The sequence below is a fragment of the Felis catus genome, chromosome E1 (assembly GCF_018350175.1).
Source record: "Felis catus isolate Fca126 chromosome E1, F.catus_Fca126_mat1.0, whole genome shotgun sequence".
In the NCBI taxonomy this organism is placed as follows: domain Eukaryota; kingdom Metazoa; phylum Chordata; class Mammalia; order Carnivora; family Felidae; genus Felis; species Felis catus.
In genome coordinates, this window is record NC_058381.1 from 54,052,991 (window position 1) to 54,071,902 (window position 18,912).

Below are 18,912 nucleotides of genomic sequence, written 5' to 3' on the forward strand. Positions count from 1 at the left end.
CTCTCCTGTCCCCGCTGCTCCGCCTCCCTTTGTCCCTGCCAGCTCTCTTCCTGCTTTTGTTTCCCAGGGAAGTTGGCTCAGGTGAAGAGATGGCACAAGAGGGGCTGGGGGGCAGGTGAAGGGCAGAGGGGGCGGCTTCTGGCCGCCCGCAGGCCTTGTTCCAAAGGCGGGCAGGAGCCAGCCGGCTTCTCTGCAGAAGAGGCGGGAACCACAAGTGCCCACAAAGAAAATGAAGAGGGGCCAGGCCAACCCAGCACGAGAGGACACGCCTGCCTGCCAGGTGAGAGGCGAGGGCAGGAATCCACCTCCAGGCCCAGCTTGCCTCCCAGAGGTTCCCAGGCTGAGCTGGGCAGGGAGCGGGGGCGGGGAGAGGGGGAACACAGAGGCAGGAAGGGGGAGGAGCAAAAGGAGGGGGGATTTCAGGGAAAGTTTGAGATGGGCTGTGCACTTTCTCAGGGAAGGAGGGAGCAGAGGCTGGGCAGTGGCTTTTGTCTTCAGGAGGGGACATCTCGCATGGGGGACAAGAATCTTGGAGAACCAGACTCAACCACAGCAGGTGCCCTGAAAAACTCCCCCAGCCCAAGGAACCTCAGGAGGTGTCACAAACTTAAAAGGAGCCACTCTTCCCTCCCCGCCCCTCCCCGCCCCTCTGCTCTCCCCTCCCCACCCCACCCCTCCCCTCCCAGGCACAGTGCTCAGCCTGGCCTACAACTGCCTTGCTCCTTTCTTCCCCTGACCGTGCCAGCCTCTGTCACCTCTGTCTAGGAAGGACAGACCCCCGTGCCCATGGCCTGGAGCCCCCCCTCCAGGCACAGTGCCCCTCACAGCGCTGGGCAAAGAGCCACCCTCAGCTCTGGTTCCTGTGCAGGTTCCTGGGGTGAATGCTCAGAGGTTCTGATTTCCCGGGCCCAGGAACGTGACTTACTGCAGGCACCCTGGGGGCCTCTGACATACGTGTCCGCGGCTCAGGCCCACCGTCCCTCACACCTGGACACCCAGCCCCTTCCCTTCTCCTCTGCCATAGCTGCCTTGAGAATACGACAAACACTGGTTGGTATTTCCTTGTGTCTGTCCGAATTGCCCCACGAAGTCTTTCTCGATCCCCTCCCTTAAACGTCTCCCTCACCACCCCCTTCTTCTCCGCTAGGCCCCACCCCCATACGCTCTAGGATCATGGCTCTGTCACGTGTCTGCTGTCCCCACTAGACCCCATCTCCCTCGTCTCTGCATCTCCTGGGATCTAGCCCGGCTCCGGACAACCCCTTCTGACTTGGGGGGCCGAATGCTGTGTGGGGGGCAGCACCCCCCTCGTCCGCCCCGTGCTCCCCATACCTTCTCCGGGGCCCGTGGTGACGTTGGCTTCGATCTCCGGCCCGTAGGTGAAGGTCTTGGCTCTGATGCGGAACCTGTAGGTCATCCCCTCTGCCAGGTCCTTCACCTTCAGCCACAGAGGGCTGTTCCCCTTCACGTCCACTGTCACAATCTTACTGACACCTGGGAGGGAAGCACAGCATGTGGGAACAGCAGGGGGGCAGGCGGTGGCCTCAGGGGAGAAGAGCTGTGTGCAATCTGTCCACTGACCAGGCACAGGGTCCTTTGGCATCTGCTGGGAAACGACCCCCCCCCCCATCCTGTTTAACTGAAACGTATTCCAGATGGATCCTATGCTGTGTTTACTCCCCCACGTCGACCTGCCCAGAACTTTAATCCCAAGGATCACCTTTCAGAAAGTGCTTCTGGAAAGACACCACCTGAGTCCAGAGTTGGAGGGGACACACCTCAACCCAGTCCCGGTTTGGCCACATGGCCAGACGATGCCAGACTAAGGAACCGGAACGCGAGTGCTCACACTGAGCCCCCTGGGTAGGCCAGGCAGAGGCCACTGTGGTGAGAGCCTGTCCCGTCCGCCTGCATCTTGTCCCCATGACCTCTGTCCTCTCCTTCCTGTCCGAGGGAGAGATGGCCCCTTTCCCGGGTCCTGCACCTGACCGCATCTCCTCCTGGGGCCCAGCCCTGCTCCGTGTCCCAGCACACAGGGCGGCTCTGCAGAAGGAACTAGCTGCTGGCGGGCAGGCAGTGCCGGGAAGACTGAGGGTCATTGTTCCCTTGGCTGACCCAGAACTGCCGGCCACTGCGGCCCTCCCAGGGCTCCGCCCCTTGTTCTGGCCCCGCTCTGTAGCCAGGGAAAGGTGAGAGCGAGGTGACCCCAGAGGCGGTCACCTCCGGCCACCAGGCCACCACCTGGTAGGCCAGCCACATCCCCGAGTCCTCGCTGGGCTCTGGAACGGACCCAGGCAACCAGGGGCAACCTCCTTCCTGCCTCTCTAAGTAGATGGCGGTGATATCCGGGCTCACTCACGTCAGCGTGGGGGTAGAAAGCTGGCAAGTGTCTCTTGTCCACAGTCAGGGTTAGCACGGCCCGGACTGGGAGCCTGGGAGGGGGGCAGGGTCCCCACCAGGGCCTGGAGGAAGGGGTGGGGCTCTAAGGACAGCTAGGTGAACAGGGGTCAGGGTGAGGGGAAGACACTTGCACAGCACGGTTCTTGATCTGAGGTTCACAAGGGAACAGGGGTGCAGCGACTCCCCCAAACTTGTGCTTTCCGGGGAGAGGCCCCAAGGCTTTTACCAGATTCTCAAACGGGTTGCTGACCCCATGTGGGGCAAAGACCCATCCGGAGTAAGGTTGACCTCCTAAATTTTGGGGGGGAGCAGGCACAAGAGGGACCGTCAGGGCCTCCCTCATCTTCCCAGGCCTGACAGCTGCCTGGCCACCGTGGGACCCTGTATCTCTTGCAGGGGGCCCTCCCTTTCCTCCCCACTTCCGTCCACGGACGGGGAAGGAGATGCAAATTCTCTCCTAGGACTCGGGACTCCTAGGTTGCTGCCCGGGAAGTGCCCTTTCCCTTGTCTGGTCCCAGTTTCTGCCTTTATAAGCTGAGGAGATGCTCACCACACCCAACTCTGTGCAGCAACCCTTGCAAAGGGAAGGTTGAGGGAGCCACGCTGGGAGGGTCCCCACTCACCATCCACCGGGGTACAGGGCTCATACACCAGCCGGTAGCCCTCCAGGATGCCGTTGGGGAACTGTGGGGCCTCCCAGGACACGTTCACTGAGGTTGTGGTCAGCTCGCTGAACTTGACCGAGCTGGGAGCACTGGGGGCTGCAGACAGACAGCAAGTGGTTTGCTTCCTCCTCCCACAGACGTTCAAAACCCTGCTAGGCTCTGAGGAACTAGCAGGGGTGATTGGGCCTGGGCCCCGGGAAGAGAGAGAGGGCAGGGGGGGGTCATCAGAGGTCATCGGTACCCCCTGCTCTCCCCCACTGACGTTGCTAGCACTCGCTTTCCAATACCAGAGTCCGAGAACTGGGAAGAAAAAGTACTTTCTTTTCCGTAAAGTTGGAGAACTCCATTTCTTCCTGCTAAGTGGCCCCGGACCCTGGCTGGGAGCTCAGAACACGGCTGTGCTGCACCTCCAGGGTCGCTGTGGGGCCAGGCGATGTCCTGGCTTCCCAGGGCTTGTGCTTCCCCTTCCCTGGTGGAGAAGGCAGAGGCCGTCTGGGCCTCAGAGCATGAGGTGGGCACTGAACAAGAAGATGCCAGCACTGCAGCCACGCGTGGCCTTTCTCCCGTCCCTGGAGCCCCAGGGCTTGTCACCGAGAGACCACACTGTCAGAAGCAGAAAGTCAACCATCCGGAAGAGATGCCTTCTTGGCCCGAGAAGCCTTGAAAGACCCCGAAAACACGAAGTGGGGGGGCCTGTGGGGGACTCTGATGGGGAGGACAGAGGAAGGGAAGGAAGCACAGAGCTGGCTCCAGGCGGGATGACCAGGCTATTATCGTCCGGTGCCGCCCCCCACCGAGCCTAAGCTAATCTGGACCCTGCTTCCGCTCCAGCTCCAACAGCTCCGGGAGGCAGCCCCAGCCAGCAGTCTTTGAAGGAGGAAGGCCAGCTCAGGGGGCCTTTCCTGCCTCCCCTAGGCAAGAGGGACATGGGTCAGAACACTTTGTCCTGCTGACGGAAGCTTCCAGGCTCTCAGGGGCTCACATCCGGCCCATGACACTGACAGAGAGTGGTCTGGACAAGCAGGCACATGCACACACCAGACCCTTGGGAGCCAGTGGAGGAAAAGGGTTTCTTTGGAGCCATAGCTTGTCCTCAAAGAAGATAATACTTAAGAACTGACTCCACGGTCTGGCACTCTGTCTGTTTCTTAATTTTTTAAAAATGTTCATTTACTTTTAAGAGAGAGAGAGACAGAGCATGAGCAGGGGAGGGGCAGAGAGAGAGAGAGGGAGACACAGAGTCCGAAGCAGGCTCCAGGCTCCGAGCCGTCAGCACAGAGCCCGACGCGGGGCTCCCACTCACGAGCTACGAGATCATGACCTGAGCCGAAGTGGAATACTCAACCCACTGAGCCACCCAGGCACCCCTGGCTCCCTCTTTAAGAGAGAGGTGATTGGGGCGCCTGGGTGGCTCTGTCGGTTGAGCATCCGACTTCGGCTCAGGTCATGAGCTCGTGAGTGGGAGCCCCGCGTCGGGCTCTGTGCTGACGGCTCGGAGCCTGGAGCCTGCTTCGGATTCTGTGTCTCCCTCTCTCTGCCTCTCCTTCACTCATGCTCTGTCTCTCTCTGTCAAAAATAAAATAAACATTAAAAAAAAAAAAGAGAGAGAGAAATGATTTATAGCACAGGAAGCAGCAGGTTGGGAAAGATGCTTCAAGGCGGGCGGGACGGGGTTGCGGAGCGGGCAGGACAAAAGGCTTGATTTCAAATCCACAAGGAGAGAGGTTAAGGACAGGCAAAGGAGGCTGCCAAGCAATGAAGACAGCCCAGGACAGCCCACCTGGCCTGGCCTCGAGCCTCTGCTTCCCCACAGACCAGCCAGGGGTCCTTGGGCAAGAAGCATCACTTCCCAGGCCACCCCTCCTCACTGTGAAAAGGGGGTAGCACCAGCCCCGCCCGCCCTGGGGCTTCTGGACCCGAGACCTGCCTTTGGACACTGTATATAGGCCCAGCACTGCACGTGCAGGCAGCAGGGTTCTCACCATCCCCGTCTTCTCAGCCCTGTCCCACCGTCCAGCCTCCTAACTGGCCTCCCTGACGCCCTCCCCTCCCCTCCATCACTCTGTCTTCTGCACAGCAGTCAGGATGATCTTTTAAAAACATAAACCAGATCCTATTGCTCAATGGCTTAAACCCACCAATGACCCCCCCAGCACACTTAGAATCCGTCCCAGGCTTCCTTCTAAGCGTCCCCCCTGCCCCCACCATCCTGTACGGGCCATTTTCTCTCATGCCACCTGGCTTTCAGTTCCTCTAATCCCTCCAGCCTCCTGGGCCTTTGCACCTGTTGTTTCCTATGCCCGGAACCCCTCCTCCAGAGCTTCCCACGCTGGTCCCTTCTCCATCAACTCCCAGCCCTGACGTCAGCCCTCAGAGGCCTCTGCAGGCAGACCGGTTCGAGGCCACCTGTCCGCCTCTGTCCCCGTCCTTCTGCCGCTCGTGCTCAGTGCCACCCGAGGCCAATCATCTAGATACGTGTTTATGATCTGTCTTACTCCCTAGGGTGAGGATCTCGTCGGTGTCCTTCACTGTCGGGAAGCACCTAGCCTAGTGCGGGGCTGCAGAAAATGCCCAAGAAATACGTGTAGCACGAACGAAGCCGGGGCCATATAAGAACATGGCATGAGGCAGAGATGGGCTGGCAGGCTGCAAGATGTGGGGAGGGCAGGGGACATCGGGGGGCTCCCTCCGAGGCTCTTTGGGGACAGCCTCTCTCTTCTGAGCACTCTCCCCCAGGCCTCTCTTCTGGGACTGTGCTCTCACACGCTGGAGGCCGTCTCCAGGTGGGCTCTCCCCCCCCCCCCCGCGCCCCTCCCCTCTGGCCCCTCTCCCCTACCTGCTTGCTGGGTCTGGCCCCGGGTGGGGGTACTCCGAGGCCCATCTCCCGCCGCGTTGAAGGCCGCCACGCTGACCATGTAGGCGGTGTAGCCGGTCAGATTCTTGAGCCTTACGCCGTTCTCGGCCAGGAAAAGCGTCTTCACCCGCTCGGTGACGTTGCGCCACTGGGCTTGAGCTTCCCAGAAATAAATCTGTGGGCACAGCCAGCCGTGGGAGTGAGGGGGACACATTCGCCTCTCCTCCTGCCCCTTTGGTCCACACCGTCCACCCGCCCCGGACAGCGGGTGTGAGTCACCCAGTCGGTACAGAAGCACTTAAGAGCTGTTTTAGAGGCCCTTCCAGAACCTTCCTTTTCACAGCTAATACTTCAGTCTCTGCTAGACGAAACCCCAGGAGAGCACAGACTCCACGTATCTGTTCGCCGCAGGGCCTGCGGGCTTAGCACGGGACATCAGCCCTCAGAATATAGTTACCGGAGGAATAAGGCAATGCTCTTCCGCAGGAACCTGAGACGGGAGGTTAAGTGCAGGGTAGGCAGACTCCACCCCAGCCGTACTGTGTTAAGGACCAGCGGGCCGGCACCACCTGGGAGCCGGTTAGAGATGCAGAGGGTCGGGCCCACCCTTGGACCTGCTGCCAGGCACCTGCAGGTTGACAAGGCCCCTGGAGATTCACCTGAGCGGGACAGTTTGCACCCACTGCAGAGGCGGGCCGGCCTGGGGCCGAACCCCAGTGCGCGACTCGAGCACAGTGTGACTTCACCAGGTGACTCCCCTGAGCCGGAGTTTTGTCGGCTGGACAGGGGGGCTAAAGACACCCCACTTCCCAGGACCAATGTGAGGACGAGCAGAGGTGATGAGGGAAGAGCAGAGACACTGCCCGGCCCTGCTGAAGGCTTCTGTGTATCTGCTGTGCTCCACGTTGCTTCCAATGACTTCCTGTTCAGCCGGGGCTAGCGCTCAGGGGCAGTGAAGCTCTGCATTCTGAACTGAGCCTGGCGGGAGAGGGGGGGGGGGGATGCGGGGGGGAAGCTGCAAGCCCCCCCACCCCCGGACAGTCAGCGAGTATTTGGCGCCACCTGCTGCCCAAGCGGGTTTCTGCACGCGACTGACTTTATTTCTCAACGTGCCTGGCGGAAGAAGCTAACACCAGGGTCCCCCACCTGGCACTCAGGACATCTTGCTACCCTGAAATCCTTGCTTGTATCTAACCTGGCCCACTTAAGAAAAAACAATTCCTCTGACATGAGTAGACATCAGAGAGAGAGTTGCCGTGGTCCTTCACCCACTTCTTTTGTTCACCCCGCCCAGTCCCGGCGACAGGGATACAACAGTGCACACAGAGCTTGCTGAATCTGGGCTGCGGGGGAAAAGCCACAGCGGACGGCAGAGATCCGGGTGTTATCAGCACATACATGGTACCTGCTGAGTGCACACGGAGACATTGGATGCAGAGACAGTCACAGGGTGATCTCGGGGCCTCGATGGGCAGGGGTTGGGGCCGGGAGAAGCTGGAACAGCCGGGGAGGGAAGTGGAGAGAAGAAAGCATTTCTCAGAGGAGGGAGAGGTCTGCCGTGTCAAATGCAGGTGCGAAGCCAGGTAGGGTGAGGCCTGCATCTGACTTCCCGTGAACACGGGGATTGTCGGGACCTAGACAGCAAGGGTTTTAGTGGGGTGGTGGGGGTGGAGGGTGAGAACCCATGTGGGGCAGTGGGGTTGGGCATGAGAACCCGCGTGGGACAGTGGGGGTGAGGGGTGAGAGCCAACTTAGGGCGGGTTCAAGAGACCCCGGGAGGACAGTGACTGGAGGTGGCAGGGTCTAGAAGATTCTTTTTGAGGATTTCTCCTATGAAGGGACCAACCAGAGAAATGGCTCACAGCTGGAGGGATACGTGAGGTCGGGAAAAGGCACTCTGAGGAAGAAACGGGTTTCAGAATGCCTTACAGCCCTGCCCATGGAGAGAAAAGGAGGGTGCGGCAGAGAGGGGCCAGTGCTGGAGTCTTGTTCTTGGGTGGGTGGGGAGGACCGGGGTCCAGGACCCAGGGCCACCACACATACAGATGCGAGGCACCCTCAGTGGGTTTCTCTGGTGCATGCACACCGAACCCAGCGGACCTTTGCCAGCCGACCACCGGCTGGCACTTCCACGGATGGCACCAAGGGCTGAGCGCTGACCCCGGGCCCCCGAGGGGCACACGGCCGAGTCGTAGCGCACGCCAACAGGTAGCCGGGTGCCTGCTAGAACGCACACTCCGCAGAGGGCTGACGTCTTGGTGGATTGGGCTCCCTTGTGTCCCAAGCACCTAGAATCGTACCTGTGGGCACGCTGGCTCCATAGATACCTGCTAACGAATAAACACCTCCTGCAGGCAGGAGCGGGTGTAGGAGTGAATTCTCACAATCGCCCCCCTTGTATCTGCGATTTCAGTGCCCTGCCCTTGTGGTTTCACCACATCCAACGGGCCAACGGCATGCCTCTGGCAAATCAGGTTCACGGCCACACGCCGCAGCCGGGCTGCCTCCGGAGGGAACTCACCCTTTCAGTTCAGGAGCACAGCCTCGCCCCGGGCGGGCTGGCCACCGGCCCTGGTCCACTCGCCGCGCATCTCCCATCTCCGAATCCAGGTTTCACTCATCCCTCCCCCATCTCCCCGCCCCTCCTCACTCCTAGCCGAGGCCCCTTCACCGGGAAGCCATCGGGCGAGATTTGTGCAAACTCCTGGTACCACCTGTACCTCCTCCAGCCCTGGGTCCATACCCTCTGTCCGCCTCGGCCCCCATGGCGGCCCTGCCCCCTCCTTTCCAGAATACCTTACGTTCCAGCATGAAATCCCAGCCCCTCTCGCCTCCTCTAGGACTGCACCCTACCACAGCTTCTGCTCTTCCTGGAATCACGTTTCCCCTCTTTCCGGGACCACAATTAGCACTCACACAAGTTGTCATTTCTTCCATCTCCACCCCACCCCCCACCCCCATCTGTTGACTGTTTCTAGTTCCTGCTCCATTTTCCCTTTAAAGCCAAACTCCTTATAAGGGATCTCTATCTGTGGTCGCTGCCTCCGCTCATTCTCTCTGGAAGCCCTCCAGGCAGGCACCCCCTGCCCCCAACTCTTGTCGGTTAATGCAATCATCCAGGGTTCGGCAAGCGTTCTGTCAAAGGCCAGGTAGTAAATATCTTTAGGTTTTGCAGGCCACACATCCGGTTATAACTCAAAAGCAGCCAAGGGCGATGTATAAACAAATGAGTGTGGCCGTGTTCCAATAAAACTTTATTGACAAAAACAAGTGGGGGGCCAGAGGGAGCCCACGGGCTGTAGCCTGACAATCCCTGCACGCTCACTTTCTAGATTTCACTTGCTTGAGCTCTCAGGAGCATTTGGCACATCAGATTCCTCCTTCAGGAAGCGTGTTCTTTATGTCGGTTCCGAGATTTCAGTCACTTTTTTTTTTTTTTGGTCCCAGGTCTCCGTTTTCAGTCTTCTTGTGTTTTCTACCTACACATAATCTCGGGGCCTCCGTATACTGAGGACTCCACATCTCCAGCTTAGACTCTCCTAGACTCCAGACGCGTATGTCCAGCTCCATTTGGCGCCTCCCCTTGGATGCCCAGACGTCTGGACCGGACTCCAGCCTCTTCCTCCCTCCACCCCCTTTGCCTGCTCTGTGACTGGAGCTCCATCAACCAATTGCTTATAAATTCTTGTCGCTTCTCCTCTCCTCACTCCACATTCAGTTCAGCAAATTCTACCGGTTCCACGTTCGAATGGAGCCCGGAGAGCAAACGCCTCTCGCTGCTGCTCCCACCTGGGCTACACCACCGCCGTGCCTCACTGAGATTACTCAGCCTTCTCTTGGCGGTTTCCTGCTTTCCCCCTCTCAGATTCCTCCCAGCACAGCACCCACCACAACCTTTAAAAAACCCAAGTCAGTCATGTCCGTCGTTTGCCCCAAACCCTCCACGTCTGTCTCTTATTCCGAGCGACAGCCAGAGCCCTTGAGGGCTCTGGGTGACGCCACCCAGCTCACTGCTGGGACCTATCTCCCATCACGCCGCCCTTCACGCGCTCCGGGACACACGGGACTCTTTGTAAATGCCAAGCACCCACGGACCCCAGGACCTTTGCTCTTCTTTCCCTCTTTCTGGAATGTTTTTCCCCCGGAAGAACATGTGATGCTCACCCTGTTCTTCATTTTGGCTCAAGCGGCAGCTTCTCCTTAAATCCTTTCCCAATGACCCCACTTAAAATTCCAAACCTCCCCCTGGCTTGCGCTCTCTACCCCCTCCACCTGCTTCATTTACCACCATCGGCAGGTGTTACTCGTTTTGTGCACCGTTGGCCTTCTTCCCCTAAAATTTAAGCTCGGGTGGCCTCTCCGATCACCGCTTCACTCCCAGACTGAGACCCCCCCGCCGGGCACAAAATAACAGCTCAATAAACACGCGTCACTGCAAGACCGCAGCCGAATGGACGCACTTGCCCGGGTTTAGTCTGACCCGGCGAAGTTCATCTGAGCTGTGCTCACTGGCTGGTGATGTCAATACATCCTTAACGTTGGGGTTAATTCATGTGGATGTTAATACGCGCCTGGGATGCAGTTACTCAGTGTCCCCAGTTAATGTCCACAGCGGCAATGTTTTCCGAAGCACGCAGACATCTGCCGTGTGATAAATGATGTCTGTCTGTGCATCCTCACATTTCCTGCGTCTGCACATTAACTGGAGACTTCCACGCCTCGGCAGTCTGGGGGCTACTAAATGCAGCAGGCCCCGCCCCGGCTCCTCCCACTTCCCGTGGGAGGCATACGCCGGGGCGGCAATATTTAGCTTTCCCAGCTGGCCCTCCTCGCAGGCTGGAGGCCTGTCATCCGTCTTGAGAGCTTCATTAGCAAGACGCCTTTCCTCCTCCTTCCCGCCTCCTCCCCCGCACATGGAAAGAGACTCCTACACGGGCTGCTGTCTTAAACCGGGGCCACCTACGTGAACAAGCTAGTGACCCGGGCGAGCCCCTTCCCTTTGTGGGAACTCAGTTTCTGCCAAGTAACCCACGAGGCCCCTTGGGGGGTCTCACACCTGCCCACCCCACCACTGCGCTGGGCTTCTCTCTGGACTGACAAACCACCCGCTGGAAGCAGAGAGGCGCAGGATGCTGGCACAGGACGCAGGCCTCCGACGAGGCCAAGGACCCCGACCGAGAAGACACGTTATTATTATTTTGTCCACCACCTCCTCGGGCGGTTGTGTTCAGCGCCCCCTCCCTCTCCACCCCTCACAGGCTCTCCGGCAGCCTGACTGTCTGCTACCTGCTTTTTGTGTGATCTTGCCGGACCATCTAACCCGGGTCTCGGTTTCCTCATCTGTACAATGGGCTCAAACATTTATAATCTGCCAGCTTCACCGGGCGTTCAGGAGGATAAAGGAGTTCTAAAGGGCTCCGCTGAATACTGGAGACAAATTGAATTCTGTTGTAACACATGACCTCCACGGAGATCTAGAGATAATTTTAAGCAGCGATTTCTGCGTCTTAGCCCGTCGGTCCTCTACTAATTGGCCAAATCAATACCGTAATTCGGGTTGGCCAAAGACCCACTTTGAGGGGGTCTTATGCCGGCATTGGGAGTTGGTGGACTGGGGCGGGGGGTGTTGCCGGGAGAGGATGCAAACCGAAGCAGGGCCCGAAACGTCCTGAATCTGAGCTGGGCCTGCCCCGAGGATGCTGGAGAGCATGCCTGTAATTCTGCATCGGCCGCACACCATTTCAGTGGGTCAGGTGCGAACGGCCAAGAGAGCAGGTGTATACTTGGTGACCTCTCCCCCCTACCACCCATGGGTCACTCCCACCCCCGAGCTGGCCCTTTGCCCCTCTGGAGCCCGTACCTTGTAACCCTGGATGTCTCCATTCTGGCTCTCCAGTGGCGGTGGCTCCCATGTCACGTCCAGCTGCGTGGCCGTGGCGCCGTGGACAGCCACGTTGCGGGGCGCTGCCGTGGGCACTGGAGGGCGTGAGAGGTCGTGAGTGAGTGGCACAAGTGGGCTTCAGAGAGGAGGAGGAGGTGAGTCGGGGTGTTCTGGGGCCCCAGAATCCCGTATCTCCTCTAGCTGGACTCCTGGGGCTGGAAGGGCAGGTGGGGCTCACCTGCTTCCCCGACAAAGACTTCCTGGGGGGGGCTCGAGGGCCCCTCACCCACGGCATTGTACACACTCATCCGTATCTCATATCGCCGGTGTTTGTTCAGGTCTGCGGGGTGGGGGAGGGGAGAAACACGGAGAAGTCACCATCCCTGCGGGGGACAGCCTGGAGGCTGGAGGCTGTGAAGATGTACCTGTGATTCTAGTTCCTGCCTGAGGGTTCGGGAAGGAAAAGGCAAGGGGTGGGGTGGCCGGGGGACGCCGTGCCTCCCCCCCTGGGAGTCGGGACACAGGTCTATGGTTGGCTTCTCGGCCAACGGTGCACACACCAGATACTTTAGAGACTGAAAGAGACACTATTAATATTCATGCAGGGACAACTGGTGTGAACCAAACTGTTCTCCCTGACACACTGGGCCACCCCCTTTCCTGCCTGTCTGTCCTGGGCACACTGGGTCACCCCTTCCCCCTCACGGCAGATGCTTGAAGTTCCCAGCTGCCTAGTCCCCATCAAACAGCTCTTCACACAAGGGGCTCAGCCCTCAGGGAAGGGGCTTATCTATCGGATGTGAATTCTGGGCTAAGAAACACTGTGTTTTTGCTAAGTTTGGGGGTCCTGGGGGGAGATGCCTGGACGGAAGCTGGGAGACAGGGGCAGCTGTGGGAGAGTGGGCCCCGACACCCAGGCTGGGATGTGCCACCCCTGCTGGGGGTGAGGCCACAAGTTTCTCGCACTGCTGTCCCTGGGCCCCCTGCTTCGGGTCGGTGGTGGTGGTGGGGGGAGTTCTGCCTCTTGCCTGGAATGTGGGTGTGGGGGGGTCACCCTAAGTTAACTGGCCATGAAGCCATTGGCTGATGAAGGAAGGGTAAGGACAACATAGTCTCACGCTTTGCTTCACATGGAGCACGGGGCTCCCCTGCCCAAGCTCTGGGCCTTGGATGGGAGAACCGTGCACCTCAGAAGGAGAGCGAGAGGGGTTAGCTCGGTGGGTTGAACGTCCGACTTCGGCTCACCATTCGTTGAGTTTAAGCCTTGCGTCAGACTCTGTGCTGACGGCTCAGAGCCTGGAGCCTGCTTCGGATTCTCTGCACCCCCCCCCCCTCTCTGCCCCTTCCTCGCTCATGTGCTTCTGCGCGCTCTCTCTCTCTCTCTTAAAAATAAATAAACGCTAACAAAATTTTTACTATACGTGCTGCTGAAGCGAGCACATTAAAAGTTTTTGAGAAGGAGAGTAAGGAACGTTCCCAGGTCCCCGGGGGGAAAGGGGGGGTTCTGCTCGGTCTGGAGGTGGGGGTCAGCCTGAAACACAGAGCTGTGCAGGGAAGTGCCGTCCACGGGCCGAGGCGGGTGGTAGTGACCCACCATCCAAGCAGCAGACCGAGAGCTCCCCCCATGGACCTCCTGTCACCCCGCTGTCCCCCCACGGCACACAAGACCAGAGCTGTTCCCTCTGTCCTCCTGCACCCGATGGAGGACGCCTCCCTGGTAACCCTCTAGCTTTTGTGTGTTTCCGGAAAGTCACACGTGCTCGGGGGGCTCCTATTCTTCAAGGAGCCTGAGGCGGGCACACCATTCAGCCGGTGGTCAGGTGTCCTCCCCAGAGGCCCCGCTCCCCGTCCCTGTGGGAGGCGTGGGCCCCGTTCTGGAGCCGCCATGCAGGGAGACTTACTGTCCAGCTCGTACTGTGTGAGGCTGGGCCGGCTCAGGTTCCGCATGGAGTACATGGCTACGGGGTGGGAGGCGGAGGGGGCCAGAGGGAGACAGCAGACAGAGGAGGTTAGTACACACAGCCCGCTCCACAGAGAGCCCGATTAGAGGGGCGGGATGGGGAGGGGGCCAGGCAGCGCACGTGCACAGAGACCAGGGGTCTCTGGGTTCCTGACGGTGGGTTAGGGGCCCCAGACAGGTGTGAGAGAGGGTGTGCACGAGGCCAGGGGACACGGGACACCGCGAGCCCCTTGGAGCCCAGCACCCCTCGGGGCAGCTCTGGGGGACCCTGCGACCCAACTCGCTCCCTTGTCTAAGGCGGGACTGCAGAACCACCGTGAGAGAGCGGTGTTGTTAGTTTCCTCCTATGAACCAGAAACCATTTTACGACCAGGAAATATGACTGTATCATCCACGGGCATATAAAAATCACAACCACAAGCACATGTCTGCAAAAACGTTAAGAAAACAGCGCCAGCCGTTGGATCAGCTACTTCCGAGTTTTTCTAATAATATTCCTTTGCTACACGTTCGATCATTTTGTTGTCTGCTAACACTCGCTAGAAGACAAGGCACAAAAGGTTTAAGAGAATAATGGGAGAACACCTCACATGCTCCATTCCTCACCCACCTGCCTGGGGACCCAAATCCCGCCCCCCCAACCCCCCACCCCCCAGACTCGTCTCTCTCCTGCCTGCTCCCCTGCCCCGCCGTGAGCCGGTCACAGAGCTGCCCGTGGCACATTATCTCCCATCCTTGCCCTCAATGCCATCCCGAGCCGGCCGCCTCGGCCGCAGACTCCTGCCTTCCCTCTGTGATTACATTAGCCTTTAACCGGCACCCCTGCTTCTGGTCCTCCATGGCCAGCCATCGCCCTCCTGCCACCAAAGTCACCTTCCTAACCCAAAGGGCAAGAGTTCCCAGGCTTGTGAGTCTCCCTGGGATTCACACCAGGCTCCTGGCCCTTTCCTTTCCCGCCGCCAGAGGCAGGCTGGATGCTGAGGACCCCAGGACAGAAGAGTGACCTCCCCGAGGAAACAGAGGGGGCCACACTGCTGCTTCTTGGGGTGAGCGCTGGTTCCCCTGGAATACGTGCTCCCAGGCTGTCTTGCCGACCATCTAAGACATTTATTGCCGAGTCTATTTCTTGAGCACCAGCTCTGCAAACTCGGAGAGGGCAGGGACCTCTGTCTTGTTCACTGATGGGTGCCCCCAGGGTCTGAGGGCATGCAGAAGGTGCTTAATAAATCCCCCGTGAGGAAAGGGACGAGGGTGGGGTGGGAGGAGAGGCACACACAGGAGAGGGCGGCAGGGTTTGGGTCACAGTTGAGTCCAGGAAGCTGCGAGCTTCAGGGCAGGGAGGGGAGTGTGCCCGCCCGTGTGTCCCCTGACCCCTGTGGATGCCACTCACAGGTAAGTTCCGCCCACTTGGCCCCTGGGTTGTTGATGCCCCGAAGTGTGAAGCCCCTCAGCCCCTCGTAGAGCAGCTCCCGGTACCGGATCCGGAAGCCCAGCAGGATGCCGTTGATCTTGTCCTCTGCTGGTGGCTGCAAGGAAAGGGGTGTGGAATGGGGGGGGTGGGGGCGAGGAACTCCACTCTGCTCCTCCCTCCCTCCCCATCCTGCCCCTTGTGACCACAGAGCAGAGACGGAGTCTCCACCAGGGAAAGGATCACAAGGACACCGAGCATTTTTAATTTACAAAGCAATGAGGTGGTTTCATCTCTGCGATACTCCCTGTGACCCAGGCAGGGAAGGACTGGAGTCGCCAAGCCATTCCCATTCTCGGAGCAGGAAGGCGAGGCTCAGAGAGGGTAAGGAACTCGTCCAAGGTCACACAGCATCGTCGGGTTCTTTCACAGGCTGTTCCTTGCCTAGGGTCACCCTCACATAGCACCAGCCTGCCTAGCCGGGTGGCCCCTCCACGTGCCACCCAACCAGCGTTTCCTGGGAGTCGTCTCCCTGTTCTTGTACGTGAATAAGCGTAAGAGCTCCCGCGTGCGCCCCTGCTCCTCCTTTTATCATTTTTCTCCTTTGCTTTCCGCTCCCATCCACAGCTGAGCTGGAGAACAGGCTCCAGGAGAAGGTGGAAGCTACTTTTTATGATACCTCTTTTTAAAAGCCTGCTGAAATGGTTCAGCTTTTTATTAGTTCCTTAATTGCCTCCCTGGTTGCTGCTGGCACCTCCCTGCCCCCTCCACCAGGAAGGCCCGGATCTCTGCCAGCCTTGTCCTGGCTTCCAGCTGCACAAGGTCATTTTTCACTTAAGGGAGCGTCCTCTTCCAGGGAGGCCTCGGGCTGGGGAGCGGTTGGGGCCCCTTCTGGTTTCTTCAAGGGGCTTCCCATGGCGGGGACTGCAGGTGGACAGAAGTTGGGGCCTGCCCCGTCGGATCCCCCAAAGCAGAGACGGGGGTTTGCTGCTTTGGGGCCTCTGTGGGTAAGCTGCCGAGTCTAGAGCCTGGACTCTGGAGCATACGGGGGATCCTGCGGGCACATACGGCCAGCCTGGTCTCTAAGCTGTATCCTGTGGTCTTCCCCCGGCCATGGCAGGACAACAGTGCCCGCCAGAGAGCGGGAAACTGGGGGAGGAGTGGAGGAAGAGGGTTCTATGTACCTGGACAATGGGCTCCTGTTCACTGCGACAGGAGAGTGGTCCTGTCCGAGTTCAGGCTGGGCATGCACACCTGTGTTTGGCTTCTCGCTCGGGAACCCCTACACGGACAGTGACCGCATTTCACGGAGACTCTGGGGGCCCTGAAGCCCCATGCACTTTTCTATCCCAGGACTGGCAGACCTAAGGGCACTAAACCTGACCCTGCCACTGACTAGCTGTGTGACCGGGGGCCATTGGTGTCGCTTCCCTGAGAACTGGGTCCTCATCTGCAGAAGGGGATTGAAGGAGCATCCACCCGAGACGATTATCTGGAGAGGTGGGATGAGCGACACATCTGTGCACCTGTGTATGGTGTCCCGGCCCTGCTGGGGACTGTTGCCCTTCTGGCCCCTCCCTGCCTGCTGGGCCATACCTGCCATCGGATCAGCACGGAGGTGGTGGTGTGGGGTGTCACCGAGACAATGGTGGGAGCCTCATCGGGGGCTGGGGAGAGAGACAGACAAGTGAGCTCTGGGGGCTGGAGGTTTAGGTCCCCCGGGAGGCCACAGGGACCAGATTCTTCTGCGCGTGTGGAGGGAGAGGGGCTGGAGCCCTGACCCCAGTCTGAACCCAAGAGGCCAGAGGCCCCTCCTCTTTGTCCCTGGAGCCACAGGCTCCTTACACGGCTGTCACTGAGGCTGTCACTGGGTTTCCGGGGTCGGCCATGAGCTTGGGGACATCCGAGAAGGAAAACGTTAGGATGCCTGTTGGCATGGGTGCCTGAGCCCGTGGCAAAGGTCCCTCTGGCTCAAACCTCCCTGGGACTCTGTCCAGGGAGCCAGACAAAGGGCCTCCCATCTTGGAGGCCCCTCCCCTCGGAAGGGAACACCAGTGCCCAGGAAGGGCCAGTGTGCCAAGGGAAAGAGATCCGAGTGGGGGACACTGACCGGCCTGCAGAGTGGTCAGCGGCTCCGACTCCTCGCTGAACTCGCTGTCCCCAATGTCATTGGTCGCCTTCACTCGGAACTTGTAGGATGTGAAGGGCTTGAGTCTATGGGGGCAATCAGGTTCAGTGAACAGAGGTATCCCCTAATGCCTCACCCCACCACCCCTGCATGGGGAAAGGGGGCCAGAGGGTGCTGATCCGTTACACAGACGGGAACGTCGAGGCTCCAAGAGAAGGTCTGCTACAGCAGACGAGCAGGGCCCAGGGGTTCCGATCCCAGCCTGGGTGTGGTCTTACCGGCAGCCCCGCTTCTAAGTCATAGGTCCCTGGGGGGCTCTGTCCTCACATCGCCTACCTCATAGGCATCAAGCCGCCATGAGAGCACTGATAACTCTCCCTCCCAGCAAACTCCTCCCGTGAGAAATGCCATCTCTTTCTAGCATTTAGTAAATTTAGGAAGGGTCAGGGGTCTCAAGAGTTAATCAGCGCTTCGTCTCAATAAGCCCCGTTCCTCTTCCAGGCAAACGTCTTCCTTTTTGATTTACTGGGGGTGGGGAGGGAGGAGGAAAGTCTTGCTCAAAACTCTTGGTCACGTCAACCGGAATATAAAAAATACGACCCGCTGGGAATTAAACTGAAGCCGGAAGTTCGGAGCAAGCTCCACTCCCCTATTACAGACGGAGAGGGAAATGCGGTCTGGCGGGTAGGAGTCGCTAATGAAGGCTGGCAAGCGCCTGGCTAAGGGGGCTTCCAGGCTCCAGAAATAGATAATTAAGAGGCAGCCCTAACAGGGCTCCAGAGAGCAGGGAGGGAGGTTAGGACGGAGCTGGAGGCGGGATCCTGGGAGGTGCAGGCTGTGGGAGACATCTGGGGGTGGGCAGGCTCCAGGCGTGCTCAGGACCCCCTCCCCCCTGCCCCCCCCCCGCCCAGGAACCATCCCGGGGCTGTCTGGGCGGGAAGGGCTGGAGCAGAGACGCTGGAGGACCCGGGCCTCACCTGTCCACCACGAAAGCAGAGGCGTTGTGGCTCACGGAGGCTGAGTGCAACGCCCACCTGCCACTGGGCAGCTCGCGGGTCTGGACAGTGTAATAGCGCACAGGGGACAGCCCGTCGCTTCCCGGCTCCCAGGACAGCAGCACGCTGCGGGCCTTCACGTCCTCCTGCTGTACCACCGGCTTACTGGGGGGCTGTGGGCGGTCTGGGAGTCGGCGGAGGAGGGTAGGAGCAGGTGAGTCAGCAGGAGGGGGTGGGGGGTGAGCTCTCCCAGGGAAGGGAAGGAGGTGCTCTGGGCTCAGGCCTGATGGCCACTGCTCTACCCCTCTCCATATGCACACAGGTCCCAACAGCCGGCACCCTGGCTCCTGGCCCATGACCTGTCCTCAGGCCGCGAGAGGCCTGGGTGCCTGGGAATTCACATCCCCGAGGGCAGCCTGGTAAGCGAGGAGGTGCGAACACCCAGCTCCTGTGCTCCCCGCCCGCCCAGAGCTGAGATGGGGCCTGCGCTGGCCCCGGTTGATGGGACCGAGCTGCCTGGGTGGGGCTCTGCTGTCGGCCCTGCCCCAGCTCGGCTTTCTTCTCACTGCCCAGGCCCTCCTGCAGCAGTCCTCAGCCTCAGCACTCTGGCATTTGAGGCCG

General features: G+C 59.6%; 1 protein-coding gene across 3 annotated transcripts in view; it reads right to left on the reverse strand.

The window, feature by feature from the left end:
- SDK2 (sidekick cell adhesion molecule 2) overlaps window positions 1-18,912 on the reverse strand; it is a 263,997-nt gene that overhangs the window by 24,065 nt on the left and 221,020 nt on the right. For 2 of the 3 annotated variants that reach the window (XM_011289338.4, XM_045045057.1), the window contains exons 30-39: window positions 18,274-18,475; window positions 17,279-17,382; window positions 16,765-16,835; window positions 15,151-15,286; window positions 13,702-13,758; window positions 12,039-12,140; window positions 11,780-11,895; window positions 5,902-6,094; window positions 3,024-3,161; window positions 1,333-1,494 (exon numbers count right to left, since the gene is read on the reverse strand). In XM_011289338.4, the coding sequence (XP_011287640.2) occupies window positions 1,333-1,494; window positions 3,024-3,161; window positions 5,902-6,094; window positions 11,780-11,895; window positions 12,039-12,140; window positions 13,702-13,758; window positions 15,151-15,286; window positions 16,765-16,835; window positions 17,279-17,382; window positions 18,274-18,475 (1,281 nt within the window). The remainder of the gene's footprint in view (window positions 1-1,332; window positions 1,495-3,023; window positions 3,162-5,901; window positions 6,095-11,779; window positions 11,896-12,038; window positions 12,141-13,701; window positions 13,759-15,150; window positions 15,287-16,764; window positions 16,836-17,278; window positions 17,383-18,273; window positions 18,476-18,912) is intronic. The other variant, XM_045045056.1, reaches the window with a different exon arrangement.